General features: G+C 36.9%; 1 protein-coding gene across 2 annotated transcripts in view; it reads left to right on the top strand.

Moving 5' to 3' along the window:
• Positions 1-1,442: 1,442 nt before the first annotated feature.
• LOC109406962 (homeotic protein Sex combs reduced) overlaps positions 1,443-24,527 on the top strand; it is a 40,847-nt gene continuing 17,762 nt past the window's right edge. The window contains exons 1-2 of one of the 2 annotated variants that reach the window (XM_019679972.3): positions 1,443-2,008; positions 17,577-18,420. In XM_019679972.3, the coding sequence (XP_019535517.1) occupies positions 17,610-18,420 (811 nt within the window). In that variant the 5' untranslated portion in view covers positions 1,443-2,008; positions 17,577-17,609. The remainder of the gene's footprint in view (positions 2,009-17,576; positions 18,421-24,527) is intronic. The other variant, XM_062842885.1, reaches the window with a different exon arrangement.

Below are 24,527 nucleotides of genomic sequence, written 5' to 3' on the forward strand. Positions count from 1 at the left end.
GATGCACATATAATAGGTTGAGAATCAGTCAAAATTTGAGATTTTTTTGATGCACTCTATGAAAATTTACAGCATGTCGATTTTTTTTGTGGGTGAAAAAAAGTTGCCTATCCCAAAAATATTGGCCATACCCTGTACATTTACGCCGTAGGGAATTTAGTTCACTAGTAGCTGACACAATGTACTTTGTTAAATTATTTCTGAAGCAAGTGAACAGCAAATGAATGTAACTTCTGGTACAATTTATCGAGTTATAATAAAAACCAAAAACTCCTAACTCCTTTGATATTTTTTGTAACGGATAGTTAGCATTTATTTAGAAAGTGTTGTATAAAGTACATAACGTTATTAAAAATTGACACCGTGTGTTTCACATTCTAATTGTAATGAGTCAATTAATATGAATCTAATAAACCTGATATCGCATGAAGATGACATAAAACAGTTGTTCCACTAGTATTAACTGTTACAAACATAAGTAAATATCTTTGCCAAGGTAATATTTAAACAACTTTGGTGATCGTATCACGATTCTCACTTTCCACATTTTCGTTGCAAAATTTAAAGCCTTATCGCATTCTCGGTAGTAGGTAGATAATTCATATTCTTATGAATGGACTAAAACACCATATTTCTTCCGGTTGATTCAACTGGTGTTAATATGACTGTTAATAGTATGTTGTTGAACTCTTGCACAATCAAAGACGTAAACACCCTATTGAATGGTAATCCATTTCAATGAGCTCCTTCATCGATTCCCACGGCACCTCAAAGTTTTACCAACAGCAATCGTCCAGGATAGCACACGACTAATCATATTATGATGTAGATTACAGTCTTTGAAACAATTTATGTCATCAATGCTATCCATAAGAAAATTTATGCTTCGGTTACAGGTTGTAAACAAGACATGCTACAAACACATCGCTTGTACCGGTGTCAAAATCGATGAAACAAGTTATACAAGTATCTCGTTTCCTCTCCCATGATCAAAGCTGAAGGGGCGTGTTTTAACTCATGTCAGCTTTCTCGTTTCTTGCCATCTCTCTTTCCTATGGTTAAAGCAAGTATCGTGTTTTCACGAATACTACCCTATGCTCAACGTGACGAGAAACTAAAATCGACGAAAATGGTATTTGGGAAAAACTTGAAATCCTGTCTGACCCATACATTTTAAAAGCAATTTCTAAAACCCTACTCTATTTTACGGTACCGAATCATTCCGTAAAGTACAGCGAGTGAAAAAAAAAAATATTTAACATTGACTTTCTATGTGCTCGCATGTACAGATTTTTAGGCTTTCCTAGCAGTTTCGTGTGCAGCTGATAATGTTTGTGGCTTTCCTTCCAAATCGACGAACAACGTTCGCATGTATGTTCGAGCTATACGTATACGACAGGCGTGTGCATGATTGTGTGCTGAAATTCTACTCTGCCGGGCAATGGAAAGCATGCCAGACGTGCACACAAACGACACTCGGCAGTCGTTGAGAGTAGTGATATTTTTCGTCCACATGCTGTCGAATGAAATAGCGAATTCCGTGAAGTAGTTAGTCATACTCAAACATTGGCGCTTCAAACACGTATATTTTTCCGCGAATCGACTTCAAGAGAACAAGTGATTTTTGGTGATTTTGGATCCGATTGTTTTCGATTTGGTTAACGTGAATGAATGCTGCTTAAGTGTAATAAATCTCGAATATCATCAGAAGATTTTCAATGTTGATGAATTTATTGTGAGACAGTTATTGGAGAATGTGCTCTTCGATGCGAAATATATCTCATATGCAAAGAATGCAATTCAGTGAAGTGATTGGAAGAAACTACTAAACTACGGATTATGGAGTATGTGAAGCTGCTGACAAAACTTATGTGATACAAAAATTCAGTACGGAAGTACTCAACGGTTTGAATCAGATTTCCGTTGGCCATCAAAGGATACGCAGAGCTGATTTGTGTTAACGATAAAGACCATCAGTGGATCATTCTTCAAGATTCAAACTTATTAAGTGAGTGTTCAAACTGCCTTATCAAGTTCAATACACAAGCAAACTAAACTAAGACATCCAATAAAATTGCATATTTTTCATTCATGGAAACAGAGTTGGTGGTGTTATGATACAAAATATTCCAGATTATTATATGTTCAATTACTAATTGCAGTGCCTCTTACCATGATAAGCGGAGAGGCATGATTACCAAAAAGTGTGCAAGTGTTCAAATTATTTGCTGATCCGATTTTCATAGCATATGATTTGGGAATATAAGTAGAGGAACAGTTGGCTTTGCAGCAAGTGTTTCCGTTTATCCGGGCCAAGTTGTATATTTTCTTTTCTCTTGTTCACAACACGATGTGTCACCACTCCAGTGCTTGCAATTGGTCATCAAGAATAGTCCATGTTGCATGTCCGTAAAGTTTAACGGTCATCTAAGTGATGTGTTAATGACGCAATTTTATGTATTTCACGATGAATATTGTTGTCCGTCGCAAGTATCCAAGGTAGGCAAAAATATCGAGTATTTTTTAGGCGAGCCCTGTCGAGCACGTTACTTCGCCATGAGGAATTTTGCTCAATCTATGAGGTAAGAGTGGTTTTTTGAACCAAAAGGACTTTTCGACCCTTAGAGGAAGTGACGTTGGACTTCAATAAACCGCATAGAACGTCCCACATAATGATCATGTTGAAATGTTGACAGAAGTCTCTTCCGTTCATTAAAATATCTAGGCTCAGTGTACCAGTTATGGCTATAGTACCTCAAATTCGCCATAGTCGATTTTTAATCTACCAGTTATGGCTATAGTACCTCAAATTCACCATAGTCGATTTTTAATCTTTAATCAGCAAGAAAAAAATTGTGAACAACAGATCATGTTCACAAAAGATGATAGCAATCATTCAAACTTCACAATTTGCTCAAATTACGATAAAAATTAATCATTTTCCTTAATTTTCCGGCTTCTTTGCACCCTATTTCGCCATAGTGTACCAGTTATGGCTAATCCCATAAGGAATGCATGTGAATAGTGCGAAGTGGAACCCAAATTAACAAAGGTGTGTATAATTGGTACAGGGTTCCTATCATTGACACACGCCGTAAATAATACTAAAAGTAGTTTTGGACCCGTTTCTATATTTTCCTGTAAAGTATGAAAACTTATCAATCATTTGACATATCGATGACATTCGACGGTCTTCTTCTTATTTTTGTAAAAATAGTTCTTCTTAGGTAGTACGATAACTGGTACAGGCACATCATCATTTAAATTGAAAACGCTTAAACAATAACAAATTTCTCAAGCAAAGAAATGTCATAAATGGACACTTCAATGCCTTTTGTAACCTTTTTCAACTTGATTCAAGATATATAGATGTCCAAATTATGTTAGTTACTGTATCGTTGTTGAAGTTGACTATTTTTCTGGAATCTGTGGCCATGATCAGGTCGGAATTTAGGGCATGGTCTCGGGTCCCCACATTTTTAGGGGACCATAAAATTACAGATCACGAAAAAACAGTGAGACAAGGAAAAAATGGAATAAAAAACATCTCTATTTCTTGTGAAAATTTGACTACAAATTCTTCTGGAATTTCCATCAAAAATTGTTTAGGGACCTCACAGGCAATTCCACTAAAATTGACGATTCACATTATAATTACGTCTGGAAATATCAATCAGCGGTTGCGCCAGACATTTCACTAGATTCACTGCAGAGCGTTCATGATTAACAAAAATTTTAATCATGATTAATCATTGATGATTAAAATTCCAATTTTGGTGATTATTGATTATGATTAATGATTAATTTGATTTTTAGGATGATTAAGGATTATGATTAATGATTAAATTTGGTTTTATCTGTGATTATTGATTATGATTAATGATTAAAAATGGCTCATTGATTAAAAATCATGATTAATCATGATTAATCAATCACAAAAAACTGGAAATGATTAAAATATATTTATTGTTCAAGTTTAAAAAGTAAAAGGTAACTCTGTCCGGGAAATTTTTGAAAAAAGAATCATAAATTATATTACTTAGAACAGCATTTGAACCAATTTAAATTGGATCATATATTTTATATGATGAATCATTTTTGGTGATGAATGATTAATGATTGATTAATATTTTTTCTTATGATTATGATTACTGATTAATGATTAGATTGCAGAAAAAGTGTGATTAAGATTAATGATTAATGATTAAATGCGATTTTTTTGTGATTATGATTAATGATTTTGATTAATCTTAATCATTAATCATTAATCATGATTAAATTTATGATTAATCATTAACGCTCTGAATTCACTGTATAGCAGGAACATAAATGTTTCTTAAAGTATCTCTAAGGTTTCTGTCATAAGCTGCGACAAAATTTATAGGTTCCAATCTGCCCCCATTCGCACAACAGTCCCATCCAAATAGGAAACCCAGCAAACATGGACATGGGGCAGCAATGCCATGATCATACTTGCTAAAAACTTTGAATTTTAAGGAGGAACATCAGAGAATACAAATATGGCTGCCAAAATGGTCGACTTGGATCCCTACTCACGTTTTCTAGAGCACCAATCTTAAAAATTCGTAATCAAATGTGCTCGATTTGGAAAAGCTGCCTCTTTTTGCAAGTGAGCAAAGCCAGGATAAACAAGTGCGGCTTGGTTCGATGCTTCGTTCGTCAGACTTGTGCCTCTATAGTTTGTCTGAAAAAATGCAATGGGATTTCTTTATGTTTCACCTTAAATATTGATTGATTGATTTGTCTTTATTAAAGAGATTTTCAGCCCCGCCTCAAATATTGTCTGTATCGTCGCTTCAACTATATTCTATCAACTGTCGTATGTGCAAATTGTTGCACATCATCAATACTTTTTCGTAAGAATGATGTTTTTTCACGTTATTTCCATTATTCTTCTTCTTTCCACTGCACACTGGGCCACAAGCGGGATCTAGCAAGTAAAAACCTCTAGCGTTTTGGGAGTGCATTTTTTTGATTTGATGTCTTCGGAGACTTGTATTTATTTTACTTGTACTTTTATGTGGTGAAGAAAATTAGTTGGTAATTTTGCCGCATAGGTGGCGCTGCGATACCAACATTTTTGTTTCACGTCCTAGAGGTTTCCCGTCTTCTGCAAAGTTGTGAAGCGTACAAAAATAAGTAAAGTCGTCGAAGACACCAAAGTTGTGTGACTTCAAACAACAAAGTTATACTAAAAATAGTAAAATTTACGTGAAAATCACGTTTTCATGACTATTTTGATTGTTATTTGCAAATTTATCAATTTTAACACTTCACACGTGTTAATCAAAGTAGCCTGCGTCTGATCATACCAACTTCACAATTTTTCGGGACATTTAAAAGGGTTTTTGGGCAAAATAGCAAAAATTATTATGATTTTTACTAGCAGTTTTTTTTTTCAAAAAGTTGCAAATTTCGGCAAAATTTGAAGCTTGCTTGAAAATATACCACTAAAGATCTATTAAATCAGAAAGTTTGCCGGAGGTATAATTTGGTGTTTTTGAGATACATATATTGTTTTTAAATATTGATGTTTTTATATCTAAATTATTTTGAAAGAAAAGAAATTAATTATTCCGGAGTTGTCCTGCCATTAGATACTCACGAATCACTTTTCAATTAAGAGTTTCATGTTTACCCAACGCCCTGATTACTTAAAATTGACGTTTTGTATTCAATTGTTTTGTGCATCAGTTTATTGCATTAACAGTGCCCATATATTTATTGGTCTGTTGAAAGAAAGAAGTTATAATGGCTTTTGGCCCTGTGTGAGCGACTAACGCAAGTGCAATGTTTCGTTATACCAATCCGTGTGGTTAATTATTATTTTCAGTTAACACAAGCTCAAGATGAGATTTGAATTCACTCTTATACAATGGGCAAGTGCTTTACTAACTAAGTCACTGTGCCAATCCATGACACGGTATTGGATGAGCTAAGTTTTTTTTTCATAATTCCATCAATATCCATCTAAACATATGTACGTTGAGTTAACAGAAAATCATTATTGATTCCATGGATTGGTTTACCGGAACTTTGCACTAACGTAAGTCGCTCACACAGGATCAAAAAGCATTATATATTTTTTCTTTCAATAGACCAATACATATATGTGCACGTTCGATTCAATAGATTGATGCGCAAGACACAAAACGTCAATTTAAAGTATTTAAGGCGTTGGGTAAACATAAAACTATTAATTTTTAAGTGATCCGTGTGGATCTAATGGTAGGATAACTCCGGAATAAAGAATTGCTTCTCTTTCAAAATAATTTACGTATAAAAACATCAATATTTAAAAACAAGGTATCTCAAAAACACTAAACTATACCTCCAACAAACTTTCAGATTTAGTAGATCTTGAGTGGTATATTTTGAAGCAAGCATCAAATTTTGCCGAAATTTGCAACTTTTTGAAAAAAAAAACTGCTAGTAAAAGTCATAGTAAGGTACACCGGGGCAAGTTGAAACGGGTGGGGCAAGATGAAACACGAACTTTTGAAATAGATTTCAATACAATTTGGAAATTTGTCCTTCGCTGAAAGATTGTTTGAATCAAAAACTATGTGTTATGGCGATCAAACTATTTATCATCATTAGAAAACATAATGTTAACCCGCTGTTTCATCTTGCCCCACCCGTTTCAACTTGCCCCGGTGTACCTTAATTTTTACTATTTTGCCCAAAAAACCATTTTAAATGTCCCGAAAAATTTAAAGTTGGTATGATCAGACGCAGGCTACTTTGATTAACACATGTGAAGTGTTTAAAATTGATAACTTTGCGATAAACATTCAAAATAGCTATGAAAACGTGATTTTAACGTAAATTTTACTGTTTATAGTATAACTATGTTAATTGAAGCCACACAACTTTGGTGTCTTCGGCGACTTTACTTATTTTTGCACGCTCTACAACTTTGCAGAAGACGGGAAACCTCTAGGACGTAAAATAAAAATGTTAGTATCGCAGCGCCACCTATGCGGCAAAATTACCAACTAATTTTCTTCACCACATAAAAGTACAAGTAAAATAAATACAAGTCTCCGAAGACACCAACTCAAAAAAATGTACTCCCAGAAAGCTAGAGGTTTTTACTTGCTAGATCCCGCTTGTGGCCCAGTGTGCACTGGAAAAAAAGCCTGCTTCTCAGCTATGTGTTCTATGAGCACTTCCGCAGTTTTTAGCTGCCCAGCTAACACAAAGTCATATATGATGTTGAATAGGATGCTAAAGTGGAGGCCATATGCGTACATGCTTCCATTTAACCGCGTGTAAAGAGTGCGTATATCGCCTTCACTTTTGCATCCTAGTCAACATCATATGCGATCGTGTGTTGACTGGGTGATAGCTTTTTCTGCCAATGACCATTAGGCAAGCCGTATTTTTGGCACTTGTTGCTATAACATAGTCAGTTTTATATCGAATAACTTAATTGTTCGCAAACGGTGAGATACGCACAGTACCTAACCCTATACCAAAGTTGGTATCAAATTGACTTAGTTATAGTAGCAAGTGCTCAAAATAGGTTCACCTGCCCAAATGGAACAAGACCCTGTATCGTGTGGCAAATACGGAAGTCAAGAAAATTTACTTTACGAAAAGTTCTTGAATCGACCGGGAATCGAACCCGTCACCCTCAGCATGGTCATCCTGAATACCCACGCCTTTGTAGCTGTGGCTATAGGGGTCCCTATTTTCATTCCATATAACCAAATAGAGCATTTCCATTCCAAAACACGAAAAATGAATTTTTGACTTCAAGTGCAGGATTTCGTCAATCCTACGCATAACTATTAGATTGAAATGATGTCTTCGAAGATGTTTGAGGATATTTGAAGGAATTATATATAAAATACACTGTGAGTAATATTTAGATGTCTTATAATATCATTTTTCAAAAAGCTTATCTTTCAATTTTTTTTATTATTTTTCTGAAGGAAGCTGATTTTTAGCCAGAAAATTTACCAAGCCCAGGATGGTCAAATGTTTCTAACTATTTTTTATTGAATTCATTTTTTTTTATCAAATTTTAAATCAAGCAAAGCCACTTTTTGATTTTTTTTGTATCAAAAGTAGATTTTACAAAACTATTTAGTGTTTTTGTCCTACTTGCAATCATACTTAAGTTACATATTGTGAAATGTTATTCGAGTTTTTTTACTGTTTCCAGTTTTTAGCAAAAGAGGATTAATTATTTCTCTGATATGTCGATTTTCAGGCAGTCTATAATAATATTCAACAAGGTTAATTTATTTAATTAATTATTTATTTTTTGAATTTTCTATAACTGTATGTATGTATGTATGTAGGAAAAAAATATGAATCATTTTTTCATTGAAACTTGTACGTAGAATCTTATTTTTATATCAGAAAAAATGAAAATTGTAATATTTTGCGCGTTTATATCTATGCGTTGCGTTGCGTTGTAAAGGAGTAATTCGTAGATTGCATATGGAAAGTTCGAATCGTAGGTTATAGTAGAAAAGACATGAAAACTTCCATTGCCGGCCACGTCCATCTTCTCTGTTACGAGGATAGGAAAGGTTGTGATGATATGACACCTTCTTTACGAGAGACCAGCGACTCACCGACGCCCCATAGGTGTCATGGAGTTGGATATTTGGAATAGGATTTTTTTGATATTCACTATAAGCGAAGATTCAGAATTTGTGTAATTGTAATTGAGCAGATCATGAAGGTGTGAGTGTTTTAGTATTTTTAACCACCAACGTTGGGAATGACGTAGCTAAAATATTTGATATCACTCCATTATCTTCTGCCTCTGCTGCGATGTCCTGCCGGATTTCAATCCAGGTGGATATCGCCGGTTGTGGCGGATTTCTCCCCTTTGTCAACCAAGGAGTTCACCCACGCTCGCTTGTCCCATCTACACCAGAATTTCCTTTTCTAGAAGCGAATACCGTTGACGGGACTCGTATTCAGCTGCTCTGGCTCTTGCCCGCTCTATCGTGGTGGCCTTTGATTCTCTGCGTTCCTCAATCGTCCGCCAGGTTTCATCAGTAATCCACTCTTTTCGCTGAGTACGCTGCTCATCCAGGTTATTCTCGCTGATTTTAATGAATGCATTTTTAATGGTCGTCCATCGCTCTTCTACGCTGCCACCTTCCGGAACATCCACTGCTCGGGATCCAAGTTCGTCAACAAACGATCTCTCCATAGCTGGATCTTCTATTCGGCGTGTAGTAAAACGTCGTCCGAGTTTTTCCTCCTGCCGCTGGATTCAAGCAACGCGTACCCGAATCTCGTCGATTAGAAGGTGATGGTCAGACGCAATATTATTCCGGACATCAAAACCGCACTGTAGAAATTCTCCTTATCCTGTAGCTCTCCAGCATCGGTCGGTGCATAACCTTAGATTATTGTGAGGTTACGAATCTGGCAGTAACTATTCATTCATTAGCTTCATCTGGATAAGCACGACCTGAGCCTGGTCGCTAGGAAACCAACTCCTCGATGTCGGGGAGCGTTATTGCCTCGAATACTTGTGAGTGCCAGAGCTATAGTGTATCAGACAATTGTCCGTTCAGAAATTTTTTCATCAAAACATTTTTTCATTCAAATTTTCATAACTTTTTTATACGTCATTTAAAAACGCTAAAATTCTGACTAATCATACATAATATATTAAAAATTCATTGGTAAAATTTTGAGCTAGATCGAATTAGTTTCCTTTCCAGAAAAACATAGAACTTTTCGTAGAACTTATCAGATTTTTGAACACATTTTTAAAATATTATATCTTAATATGTACTTTATGAAACTTTTTCATTTTCATTGTTACAGATTATACATGAGGCTATCATACTCAGCTTTGTGTGAGGTTTTATATTCACTAAAAAATATAAAAAAAAACTGTATATGCTCAGAATGTGTTAGAGTTTCCTCAAAAAAGTTTGAAAATAATTTATGCAAAATTCTTTGAGATATAGAGTATTGAAATTTTGTATAATAAACCATCAAGCTTTACTAAAAGTTGTATAACTTTCAGAAAACTTATTCAATCTCGTTCGAAATTTGACCAATGGAGCCTCAATATATGGTTTATGATGGGTTAAAATTTTGATTGACGTATGAAAAAGTTATGAACATTTGAATGAAAAATTAATTTGACGAAAAAAATGCTGTTCGGACAACTGTTTGATACACTGTATGTTGGACGATCTCCTTATCGACTCACCGTTTCGAAGCCCTTTCAACTTTATTGAAACTAACTTCAACTTCCAGTTTCCAGATCTTGCTGTTGTCTGTTGCATGTTGTACAACAGCATCAGCGTACTGCTGGCGGTAGTGATCAACCGAGCGACTTACGGAAGGTTAACACATTCTTCACTCGTGAAAGGAAGTCCAGAACAATGCCTTTGAATCAAACAAGGGAATGTGGTCAAATAATATCCTCTCACCGAGCAAAATTGCTCTGATAGAAGACCAATGTCTCATTCGAATTGAAATTTTCTGAAAATTTGAATGGTGATGGTACCCTTCCATGGATTGGGTTATGATGTCTTTTTTGTAGCGATTCCGAATATCGCCATTCCATTTAATTCGTAATGGACTATTTGACACATTGTTAACCCGTCTTGTTTATTGAGGTCATTTTTTTTTTACCAAAACCATGCCCTACGTCAGCGAACTGCTGACAACGTGATGCATTAGAAAGGTTGAAAGCACACTTGTTAACTAGGAAAACGCCAAAACAAGATTGTTTTTGAGTAAATGCTTTCTCGATATCGTCAACAACTTTGTAAACAGGAGTCATTGTGGACTTTCCAGATTGGTTCATACTTGAAAGGCAATTCGACAATGCTTTCTAAGCAGTTTAGATGGATTGAGACGACCCACTTTTGGTATAAACTTTACAGTTATATCCCGTCAAGATCTGGGAAAAGTTCTGGTAGCAAAACTAGAAACAAGTAGTATTTTTAAAATCAAATCCTTTCTGGAGCCAAATACGATGAATCTGAACTAGGTCGGCGTTAAGTCAGAGGGGACCAAATAACAAAATTGATGAAAATAAGATTTTTAGGGTATTTCATCAAGAATTAAGCTACATGGCACTTGAACCCGATTTGCTTAATGTCACAATTAACAAAAGTAAAAGCACAATTTTATTTTGATTAATCTGCGAAAATCGATAAAAGTCTGCAGTCAGAGTGGACCAAATGCTTGATGTCAAGAATATTGAAAAATAAATATGTTGGTTTGAATCCAATAGTCAAAATAATTCATCATCGAAGTGCAATATGTGTCTGAATTGAATAACTCTTCAAAACATTTTCTAATTATTATAGATCAAGATAACAAATTCAATTTATTCTGTTAACTATCGAATTTTACAGATCATCGTGTTGAAGCATTTCCGGCATTTTGCGTGCAGACAGAGTGGACCATGTGTTTCTGAGAAAAACAAGTTCAAATTTTTATATCAAAGTACGTTTGTTTATAGCCTGTTTGTTTATAACGAATATAATTTATTTATAATAAATATAATGTACCATAACTCGTTTTATGGAGAAGTTTATTTTACCAGAATTGTACTTGGCTCACACTGTATGAACGAATGTTTGAAAAATGCCAGTCCTCTAAATAAATTATTATGAACTGTGTAACCACAATATTTAAAAAAAAACCAAACCATGAAAACACGTTCATAATTTGATAAATGTGATCATTAATTGACAATTCATGTGATATTGTACAGTTGTACTTGGTCCACTCTAACTGAACAAAAAAATTGGAAAATGTTATCTTCAACGTAATAACAGAAATACCAAATTTAAAACTTTCAGCTCACATATACATCACTCCCGATAACTGTTGCCCTTCTTGTTAATTAGTGTTCCATCAAATGATCATGATCATGATCATGATTGACCGCCCGCGGTTGTGTTAATTAGTGTTCCATCAAATATGTAAAAACTTGTGGTTGTGTTTTTTTTTTTTTCAAAATTGTTCAGACAGAGTTGATCAAGTACACTCAATTACTAAGCAAATTGTTCGGTTCTAAGCTTTATTTTAAGTTTTTTCGTGATTGATATAGAGCGATGCTTTGATGACTAGTTATTAAGATTTATGACAAAAAATTCAAAAAAAAAAAATAGTTGAAAAACTAAAAATTTACAGAGTAATAAACTTTGAAGTCTTTTTTTTTTGGTTTTTATTTCTGTGTATTTTAATTAATGCTAATTCTTTACTTAAACTTTAAAGTCGTTTTTTTTCAAAATTAGGAAAAAGACACATGGTCCTCTCTGAATTAACGCCGACCAAAAATACCTAACAAAGTTTATGAAAGTAACCGGTTTAAAAGAAATTCTCTGGAAAAAATATCGAAAATCTAGTAAAATACTGTCCGAAGAAAAAAACAATATTCATACTTTCGGCGTTCTTTCCTAAGTTTGGAGCAAGGGTTAGGGTCAAGTGGGGTAAAATGCCATTTTTCAAACTTTCATAGTTTTCAATGATAATTAGCCTCATTTGTTAGGCTTTCAAAATGGTAACAGTAACTAGACAATATTTGCTCGATATTTCAGCAAAACTATTCACTAAACTATTGCATTTTCATAGATTTTTAGCGATTTTAAAAACTGATCCGTAAAACGGAAGTGGTGCAAAACGACCATCTGCCATGGGGTAAGATGCCACTTCATGAAAACATTCAAAAATTACGTCCATCAGTTTTCGGGCATTTCCGACTCCTTTTCCACCCTCTGTCCCGCTTTTTTCGTATACTTAATAAATGGAGTGTTACCCCCCTCCCCGCAAAACGATGATCGTAATATTTGAATGACCCCTAACATGGAAAGCGTAGACATCAACAACCATGCGTCTCCATGTGTGCCTCTATCTCGTTGGAAACACTTGGCTGGTAATAAAATCACCAGACAACCTTAATTGCAAGCACGAAAAACCGGAAGTTGCCAATTTTCATTGGGAAACCAAAAAAAATTCGGTGGGTTTGGTGGCCTAGCTTTTAGAAGAATGTTCGATGCAAACATATCTTGACACCATTCACTATCAAGTCCCATTCAGGAATGATTTTATGAGTTGGGCCATTTTACCCCATCTTGGCGTTTTGGGCTTTGTTCCCCTACTCCCTAACTCCGTTCGCGACAGCAGCCTGGATGTGGTTGTTTTTCCTCCCCTGTTGGGGAAATTACACCACTACGTTATTATTGGACGTGGAAAAACTTTTGTAGATGTGGTTATTGAATGTAGTTTCGCTAGTATTTCACAGCTGGTAATTTATTTTAGGTCTAAGTGAAGAATTTGCTTTTAGTTAAAATACACATAAATAAAAACAACAAATATTTCAGACCCAGACAATATATTTTTGGTGAGACTTGTTGCTTCCTGAAACAATTCTAGGTAAACTTCAAAATGTTCGTGAATTCATCTAATTGTCCGAGAAATTGCGCCGAAACGTCGGATAATAGACAAAATCTGTTTCCTTCTGATTTGAATGACTGCATGCCAATCCAAAAATTGTGCTTTGAATAAATGTCACTGTCCAGAATGCTACGTGAATACACATTATTTTTTCTCCTACATTGTATGGTGTAAACCAGTTCTAGGTCCTTCGCGTTTCCACCATCTAATATCAATCGAAGAGGTGAGTCTTCACTGTTGACTCCAACGCCCATTTAAAGTTCATTGCTATCGGTGCGCCGACGACGCTTGCATGCTGGGTTTCTTTTTATATCAGCAGTTATTGTGCCTTCAAGGTCCTCAGAAGGCAAAAACCAGAAACAGCTAACTGCAAAATTTTTGGCCATGTTTCTTTTGATGATCGAGCTCGAGGAGAGGCGTCCTTATGTCGTTCGTTGCTCCGCACATTGGTGCACAACGCCAAAGGGTTAAATTGTTCATTGGCTCAAAATTGCAGGTTTCTTCATTCTTTGACCGCTGTTTTCTTGCTTGCGAGCTGGTAAACCCTTGAAATGAAAAGGGATATTATCAGCATCGTGTTTTTATTGTGTTGCTTTCCTACTGTCGGACGCATCAGATTCCTTAAATTAATATCCACACATACACATTGGGTGGACGTGGAGACTTTGGCCTGTTTTATAAGTGCGGAGAAATTGTGATAAAGTGGACGAAAAGTATTGGATTGAACATAAAATGTGTATTTATGTTGGATTTTTTAATTATTCAGAATTGGCTTTACATGTAAATGGGTCAAAAGTTGTATAATCGATACACCTACTTCTGAGTTAAATAAACCCAAAACATAAGTAATTCCAATTTTTTGAATGCCTTGTTGTTTTGGGCCTTGGAAAAACAATAGCATTTTTTGGAACAGACCTGTTGTGATGGTTAAACCACGTGACTATCGCGCCGAGGACCTGCGATCGATTCCCATTCCTGACAAACTCACAAAATGTGAGTTCTTCATTTATTTATTTATTATTCTTCGGAAGAGCGGTAAAGCGGTAGCCCGAGATGAAAAAAAAATAAAAAAAATACTTGCCTTGGGTTTATGCAAGACTTCACCAAAGTTTTAAACAAGCATGATCAGAAAATTCACAATTCGATGATTTCACTAGGAACAAACCAAAGGTCATTCTGAGCGTTTGAAAAGCATGTTGTCTCCTTGCCAGATTGTTTTTATTCTCAACAGTAGTCAAACAGAATGATAATATTGCTGGTCGAACACTCATTTAGCTCAACAGCTGTAATGAAAAGAAAATTATGGTGAGTGTTTCAAGCACAATGGCGTGGGAAATGTATAGTAACGGAGAGATGTAATTAGAGCATCATTGGTTCAGCGATAACAGTGCTGGCGTAAATAGGGGTTTTGATGAACTTAGAATCTGATTCTCGTAAATCAATGAATGGGCGCTCAACGGAGTATTTTCTTTCTTAAAAGCGCGCCGCGTTTGTGGCTGCCGCTTTCCATCCTCGGTCGCGCCCAATGCTCGCCAGGTCACGCTCCACCTGCCAACCGGATCAGTTGCAAACACCAGCTTTGCAGGGTTGTTGCCCGGCATTCTTACAACATGCCCTGCCCACCGTATCCTTCCGGCTTTGGCCACTTTCTGGATGCTGGGTTCGCCGTAAAGTGCAGTGAGCTCGTACTCCATCCTTCTCCGCCACACACCGTTCTCCTGCACACCGCCGAAGATCGTCCTTAGCACGCGCCGCTCGAAAACTCCGAGTGCTTGCAGGTCCTCCTCGAGCATGGTCCATGTCTCGTGCCCGTAGAGGACCACCGGTCTAATTAGCGTTTTGTACATGGCGCATTTGGTGCGTGGGTGAATCATTTTCGACCGCAGTTTCTTCTGGAGCCCGTAGTAGGCACAACTTCCGCTGATGATGCGCCTCCGAATTTCACGGCTCACGTTGTTGTCAGCCGTCAGTAAGGATCCGAGGTAGGCGAATTTCTCCACCACCTCGAAAGTATCTCCGTCTATCGTAACATTACTACCCAGACGGATCCGGTCGTGTTCGGTTCCGCCTACCAGCATGTACTTTGTTTTTGAGGCATTCACCACCAGTCCGACCTTTGCTTCTTCGCGTTTCAGGTGGGTGTACAGCTCTGCCACCGTTCCAAATGTTCTGGCAATAATGTCCATGTCATCCGCAAAGCACACAAATTGTCCGGATTTAGTGAAAATCGTTCCCCGGCTGTTGAGCCCGGCTCGTCGCATCACACCTTCCAGCGATGTTGAAGAGTAGGCATGAGAGTCCATCACCTTGTCGCAGTCCCCGGCGAGATTCGAATGAATTGGATAGTACACCAGAAACCCTTACGCAGTTTTGCACACCATCCACCGTTGCTTTAATCAGTCTAGTCAGCTTCCCAGGAAAGCCGTTTTCGTCCATAATTCTCCATAGCTCTGCACGGTCGATACTGTCGTATGCCGCTTTGAAGTCGATGAACAGGTGACGCGTTGGGACTTGGTATTCACGGCATTGCCGTGGATTTGCCGTACGGTAAAGATCTGGTCCGTTGTCGACCGGCCGTCGATGAGACCGGCTTGATAACTTCCCACGGATTCATTCGTTTTAGGTGACAGACGACGAAAGATGATCTGGGATAGCACTTTGTAGGCAACATTCAAAAAAGTGATCACCCTGAACTTCTCACATTCCAAATGATCGCCTTTCTTGTAAATGGGGCAGATTACCCCTTCCTTCCACTCCTCCGGTAGCTGTTCGGTTTCCCAGATCCTGACTATCAGCCGATGCAGACAGGTGACCAACTTTTCTGGGCCCATCTTGATGAGTTCAGCTGCGATACCATCCTTATCAGCTGCTTTGCTTGCGGTACAATGTCAGTTATTATTATTTGATTACACAACGCAACATTTTTTTGTCTCAAGAGCAAACTTATGTGTCTCTGACAGATTTTGGGCCGCTGAATCCGAATCCGGGCTCAGATTTGCTCCAGTACGTGACAGTTTTGAGCTATACCTCAATTTATAGGGCAAAATATACGATTTTGGGGTTTTTTGACTGCAAGCCATTAAGCATGGAAATATTTTTTTTAACCAATCAAAGGATAAATTGATCATCTAACATCTAAATTAATGATTCATGCAAAATATTTCGTTTTTCCAAATCAAATTTGACAGATTTAAGCATTTTATGCCAGTAACTTACATGCAACTTTTGGAGGGTAACTTGTATGGGAAATATCATACCTAACTTAAATCGCTTAAAACTATCAAATTCGATTTGGTAAAAAAAAAATACATGAGTTATTAATTTAGATGTTGATTGATCAATTTATACTTCGATTGGTTAAAAAAATATTTCCATGCTTAATGGCTAGCAGTCAAAAAAGCCCAAAATCCGAAATCGCTCATTTTTGCACAGCTCTTTTATTTCGATCAGCAGATAACTTTCCACTTGAGAAACCATATCCCGGAGAGATTTTGCAAAATAAGCCCCACCCTACTCTATGAGTCTCAGAATCAACTCTTTAAAGAATTAGAAGAAGGTGTCTCAGTTAACCCAGAGGGGATATCTAGACTATTCCATAGCATAGAAATATTCCACTAGATTTTCTAAAAGTATCCCAAAATAGACTTCTTAAGGATTCTTGAAAAAAACTCTCAGAAGATACTCGTGGAGGAATGCCTTTCAAACGGAAGGAAATATAACTTTCTTCTTAAAGTTATTGAAATCATGTTCCGGCGATTTACCATTCCAGGAAGTGTCATTTTCGAAAGCTTACTTTTTATCCGTGCTATGGACAGCTAATAAATGAAAATGAAAAGCATTTCTTTTGTTCAGTATTTTTAGTTGTAAACACCTCTAGCTAACAAGATTCAGAATTCATTTGCAAAGCGCGAAACAAGTGAAAAAACTTTGAAACATTCCACAACTCAAAATTCTGAAACCGATCCTACTAGAATAGATTTTATAATGGAATTGAACCATTATGCAAGTAATTCTATTTTAAAGGTATACTGGTTATAATCTATAACCCAATTTTGTGGTCTATTTATTCCATGAATTTCACTACAGTCTATAAATCGATATAGCGTCAACCTGTTTCTATTTTGTGTATGTTCTAATATTACTTTCAGGTGAATGATCTTGGGCATTGACGGTCTTACAACATGGATGCCAATAATTTTGTGATGTCTTCCTACCAGTTCGTGAACTCGCTGGCTTCATGCTATCCGAACAGTGCTCCGAATCCTAACAATGCTCCAGCAAGCAGTAGTAGTGGCCAAAGTGATGGATACTTTCCACCCTCGGCCTATACCCCTAACTTGTACCCTGGCACACCGCATCAAGCGCACTACTCAAATCCTCAGTCGTACAACCCCCTGGCAGCAGGACCGGGTAATGTCAATGCAGCTAGTACCGGCAGTGGTCATCAATCCAATGAAATGGTTGACTACACACAACTTCAGCCACAAAAGTTTCTACTGAACCAACAGCAACAACAACAGCAGTCCAGCCTAAATTCTCAAAGTTGTAAATACGCCAGTGACGGCACAAGTGCAGGTACAAACGTAGGTAATAGTAGCAATAATAATAGTACGACAAGTCCGCAAGATCTGAGCACGGCAAGTTCTAGCAACAGTGCAGGAGGAGGAGGAAACGGAAGTCGACCGGACATTTCACCGAAGTTGTCACCTAGCTCTGTAGTTGAAAATGTGTCACGAACAATGAAATCTACCAGCGCTGCTACGTCGGTCAGTGGAAGTAATACAAACAACAACAGCAGTAATATTAGTAATCGTAACCCAGTGAACCAAGTGAATTTACCGTTGGGAAGCCCTGAAGGTGATGAATCCGACGCAAGTGACGATGATAGTGGTACCGAAGGAGGTAGCTCACAAGGTGGCGGAAGTGGAGGCAAAAAGAGTGGAGGCCCACCACAAATCTATCCATGGATGAAACGAGTGCATATCGGGCAAAGTAAGTAACATCATAATTGCTCGTACAGTCAAATCTCATCACACTGAGCTCTAAACGCATTTAAGCATCTTTTCCGGTCCTTTGTATCCACTTTCGCTGTTGGAGTTCGTTTGCTCTCACATGGTTATTATTTTTAGCGCGCACAAAATCTTCACTATGATTCCAAACATTCACAAGATGATGCCCGTGAACGGATTTCAAAAGTCTTCCAACAAACCCCATCAGCCGTCTGCGGAAAATCTGTTTAGGTGAAGAGATAAACGCTCTTAATTCTTCAAACAAGATATATTTCAATCAAGCGCGTGCATAACAAACAATAAATTAATCATCTAATCACTTCACACCTTCTGTCAGTAGCACATGCCTTTCGTTTTGCGCTCGGTGATCCACTATCCACATGGCACGGAAACTAGAGCATGTTTCATGCTGCATAAGGTGCTACGAAAGAGGAATTACCGCATTATGTCCAACGCTTTGAAAGGTTCGGCTTAGGAAGTGAAAATTGATGAAAAAACAAACAGAAATATGAATTCGATGTAAACAACTGGCTGGAATCCGTAAAGCAGAGCAAACACTTTTGTTCTACTGTAGAAAATTTAGATACTTTACTGCAAAGAAGGAATGATTTGTGGCTAATTTCGCTTTGAGGGAAACAGAGCTGAATAACCACTTTCTGAAAATCACCAAATAGAATCGAAGCTAAATGCCATCAAGCTGCCGACTGCGTTGTCCCTAGCATGTAAATAAACCTTTGGCGTTGCTAACTGTTTCGTTACGCTTGAATATTCTAGCTCACCGTGTCATACGGGCTACAATGTATCAAGCGGTTTTCTGCCCTCGATCCACCTGCTCTACTCAGTCAAACAACCCTATGATGATACGACGACGAAAAAAACGATTTCGAGGTAGAAGTGCGTCTATTTATTGACACCTTATGAATGTGTACAAAAGGTTATGCAAAGCTGCATCCACTTGTTTGATTTCTCTTCTCGAAAAATGAACAAGAAGCAAACATTATGATTTTATTTACATGTCATCGAAATTGTCTTCCCTCGTGCTTCTCAAAGTGAATCGATACGAATTTGAATCGCAATTGTTGTGCAAAACAGATTCCGTTTTTCTAGAGCGACCGGTGCTGCAGATGCCGTACGGTTGCGAGAAGCAGGTTGCGTTGCATGCAGCTTATGCACTTGTACATGCGATGCGACGAGAAATACGTCATGTTATCATTATTAATATTAATGATGTCGCATGAATATGTTTCAAATTTTTATCATCAGCATCAGGCGATGAATTTATGTATTGCATATGATCAATCCATACTATGGAATTCCCAAATAAGTTTTTGATCTGCCTCTACCGGGTTCAACGATCTTTTATTGTGGTGGAAGGTGGACTGCACCCGAGAATGACCTCCTTAAATCAAAGCTTTGTTCTTTCGACATCCGTAAACTATTGTTCGGGGTAGGGGTTTTGCCGAATGTTTTGAGTACTAAATCCTCGTAGCTCGCCGATATCATGTGAACGCCATTATATGCAACCTGCAATTTGTAATGAACTTTAATTGCATGACTGCATATACACGCATACGTTTAAAAACAGCTCAGAGAAAGATCGCAACCGATGTTGTTATCACTGGCGGCTGGACCGACGAGGAAAATTTTAAGTCAGAGCGTATGCTTGGCGCATTTCTGTCTTGTGCTACATTCTTTCACGGAGCATCCAATTTTGCGTCATTACAGAGGCTGCACAATTTTCCAAATTATCGAAAAGCAGCGCTCGAAACCCAGGGAACGAACTGAAATATAGCCGCCAGTAGGTACTACATGGAAGATAAGAGACGTAGGTTGTAATTTGAGGACGGCATATTTTCGTCCTTGTTTGTATAATGTCATATGCTGAATGGTAGACTTTGCATGCCAACGGAGGAAGATTTCAAAAGCACTACGCTTTTGGGAAAATTTAAATATAAGTGATCGAGATGTTCCACTTTTTGTGATAATTGCCGATACTGAGAATATATTGACGAAGATCTTAAACAAGAAACTTTCCTTTTTCCTGCTACCATGATTGTATTTTTCATCGAACGGTCAGTATATTGCTGAGAAAAGTAATAAATAAATCCCATGCCACATTTTCAGCCCTATGACATTATTCAATCGTATTCCATTATTGCTGATCCTTAACCTGCTGGAAGTGTTGCCCTTGAGGTGTTTTACCACTAACTCCCAAAGTCCCATTGGATTCATTTAAGCATTTCGTTCCCCCTTTTCCATGCTAGAGGCTCACTCACGGAACGTGCCAGTTCAAAGAAATGTCTATCGTGTAGGTACGCAGGACATGAGAAAAAAAAGATTGGCAAATGTTGCGTGTTAAAGCAAATTTTAAGGGTTGCGAACTGGTTTAAATGAAATGGATATACTAAACTTTGTGGTGAAATAGGATTACTAACGTCCAGACGTAGTCAAGAGCACAAGTATCGTAATTTTCAAAACGTAGCTAATGTTGATTAGGGTAAATGCTCCAGTAGTGGTGGTAGTACCAATACCATTATTTAGGACTATTATGACGAAAAAAATAGCAAATGACATTCAATTGGATTTTTCTTACCCTTATAAATGAGTTCTTTAACGCCAAGCTCGCTCATTTCGAAACGCACGGCATGTCTTTCGTTCCGAAGGAAGAACCCAAAAGTTCTTCGGAGGTAGAATTCTGAGATCGAATCTTGGCAGGGCCGGATTTGAAGAGCGAAGGGAAGCCATGCACCCTGGCCTCCACATTTCCGGGGCCACCACTACATACAGGGGATAGTCAAAATGACCGGGACAGGCAAAATTTTCACCTCTCAAAAAATTTTCAAATAGCTGTCACTTTTCGAGAAGTGCATCAAATATTCTCAATTTTTTACTGTTAGTTAATCAATTAGTTGTGTATCAGTGGACAAAATTTGGAAAAGATCGGACAATTCTGCACGAAGTAATAAAGATTCTAGAAAAATGTAAAATTATCCGATAGCCAACTTTGAGCTGTTATACCTCCAGATTCAATGAACCAAATGCAATAAAATTTTGAACATTTATGACTTATATAATGAGCTTTGAAATTTTTTTGACTCAACTTAAAATTCTAAACACGCAAGAAAGTTATAACGATTTGATTTTTTTTCCTAATAAACCACCAAATTTTCTTTAATTTCAACACCATTTCAAAATTCAAGATGCTATTCATAGTTCATTTAAATTCCCTCTAATTATCTTGAATACAAATACGTTTTGAAAAAAAGTAACATCATAGCCGGCAATTCATTGGAAAAATAATGAGGTGTATATTAAAAATAGAGCTATTCACTAAAACATCATAAAATTAATGAAACCGCTATAACTTTTTCACTTGTTAATAATTTCAAGTTGAGTCAAACGATTTTCAGAGCTCATTATGTAAGTCATAAATGGACAAAATTTCATTGCATTTGGTCTATTGAATCCAGATATATAACAGCTCGAAGTTGGCTATCGGATATTTCTACATTTTTCTAAAATATTTATAGCTTCGTGCAGAATAGCCCGATCTTTTCCAAATTTTGTCCACTGATACACAACTAGTTGATTAACTTACAGTGAAAATTTGAGAATATTTGATGCATTTTTATAAAAGTTACAGCTAATTGGACATTTTTGGAAATGTGAAAATTTTGCCTGTCCCGATCATTTTGTCTATCCCCTGTATCACTTCACGAGTCAAGATATGAAACCAAAAAAAAAGAAAAATATATCTTGCATTTTTTCTTTTTTTTTTCTTGATTTGATTTTTATCATAAACAAAACTTAACTACTAGTAATCTTCTGTTTTCAAAGCTCATTAACTTCATTCCGTTTTACTCAGTCAGTCTTGTGGCGGAACGCCTGGAAAAAATCATCTACAAGAACCTAGAATATCTTCAAAAATCTGATAGAAGTAAAGTCGAGAAGTTCCTACTAAAACAGTGACGAAAACCATGAAAACGTTTTGGAGAACTCTTCACAGAGCTAGAAGAATTGCAAATCTTAGGAAAATTGCAGAACTATTTTTGTTTATTTCTGTCGGAAATTTTAGAAGATTTTTTTTGAGTAATTTTAAAAAAAAAATCTTTAAATAATATGATGTTCTAACGGAATTCATTTTTATTTTTTTTGCAAGTACAGGGTTTTTAATTTGCGGAAAAAAATCTTTTAGAAGAACTCTTATTATTTCGTTTAAAAGAGAGCTTCGGATTATTTCGAAGAGCTTCGTTTCAAATTTGGAAGGAAAATGGTTGAATTCCTCAATATTTCTTGAAAATGTTGAAATTATTTCGCTTTTTTTGTAAGAATTCGTATGAAATTCGTCCGTTTTTCGCCAAAGATGTTTTAAAAATTTCTAAGCAAACTCCATGACATAATATCAAAAATTTAACAAAAAACTCATCCTGGATTTCTGCTAAAAACTCCTCAAGAGCTTCTGTTAAAACGTCCTTTATTCCATAAAGTTTTGTTGGTGGTCAGATGGGTGGTCAGAAACTTCCCAATCAGTCGCGTTAACACATATTAAGCGACCAGCAATCCAGCCAGGGGTTCGACTAAAAATTCTCTTCGGTGAGCATCCATAACTGACGAAGCAATTTTAACCGATTTTTGACAGAAGCCCCCCCCCCCCCTCTTTTAATCCTTTTTCCCATACCTAATATATGGTTCGAATCAAAAACAAAGACTCTCCCCTCCCTAAAATGCTACGTCATTTATGGATGATTCATTTCCCGATTAGTAGAAATTTCTCAAAGATTTCTTCTGATTGGACTTTGTCATGAAGTTTAATTAAATTTATGACAAATTATGGCACGGAAGTGTTATCCTGATTTTTTTACTTCAATACTACTACTCTATTATGAAGCTGGTATCATTTTTCTTCTTGTTGCGCTTACTGTTTAGTTTCGAATCCTTACAAAACCATATTGATACCTTTGTGTACGAATTATTATTATTTTTTAGAATGAGAAAAATAAATTTAAAAAAAAAATAGCAAAAATGTTTCCCGTATAAAGAGCATGCGTGTAACTACAGCGCATTTGGCCCCTCAGCTCCTATAGTGTGCGCGCTACAGCGTGCATGATTTTGAAGCTGAGGTGCCAAATCGCTATCCAGCCCTACGTGTCCTACATGCCTATGCTACAATCATCCCACCAGGCCCGCTTCGCATTTTTAAAAGATGCATTAGGCTCATAATGGCACAAATTTCCCGAATGGAGGAGAACGTGCCTCTAGAGCCGACCTACTGATAGGCTCAGTGTACCAGTTATGGCTACAGTACCTCAAATTCGCCATAGTGGATTTTCAACCTTTAATGATGCAAATCAACAAGAAAAAATTCGTGAACAACAGATCACGTTCACAAAGGATGGTTGAAATTAATTAAACTTCACAATTTGCTCAAATTATGATAGAAATAAATCATTCTCCTTAACTTTTCGGCTTCCTTGCACCCTATTTCGCCATAGTGTACCAGTTATGGCTAATCCCATAAGGAATGCATGTAAATAGTGCGAAGTGGAACCCAAATTAACAAATGTGTCCATAACTGGTACAGGGTTCCTATCATTGGCACACGCCGTAATCAATTCTAAAAGTAGTTTTGGATTCGTTTCTCTATTTTTCCTGTAAAGTATGACAATTAAGCAATCATTTGACATTTCGATGGCATGCGTCGGTCTTCTTCTTATTTTTGTAGAAATTGTTTTCCTTGGGTAGTGCGATAACTGGTACAGGCACCCTATGCCTTAAGGTAAATATATAACGAAGCCACACCTCGAACTTTCAAGAGCACAAATCTGAGGAACCAAAAGACGGATTGCACTGAAAAGTTGATCGATTGGTGACCCGCAACTGGTGACTAATCGAACAACTTTTCAGCGCAAACCAACCTTCGGTTCTTTAGATTTGTGCTCTTGTAAATTCGAGGTATGGCTCCGTCATATCTTCACCTTAATTACGTAAAAAAAAGAAAAAAAAATGGGTCCAAGCAACAATCATCGTCAGTACCACGCCAATGCTGAGTACAAAAAGTGAGATTATTTTTCAACGTGCTGTACAAAATAC

Source organism: Aedes albopictus, chromosome 1, assembly GCF_035046485.1.
Source record: "Aedes albopictus strain Foshan chromosome 1, AalbF5, whole genome shotgun sequence".
Lineage (NCBI taxonomy): Eukaryota > Metazoa > Arthropoda > Insecta > Diptera > Culicidae > Aedes > Aedes albopictus.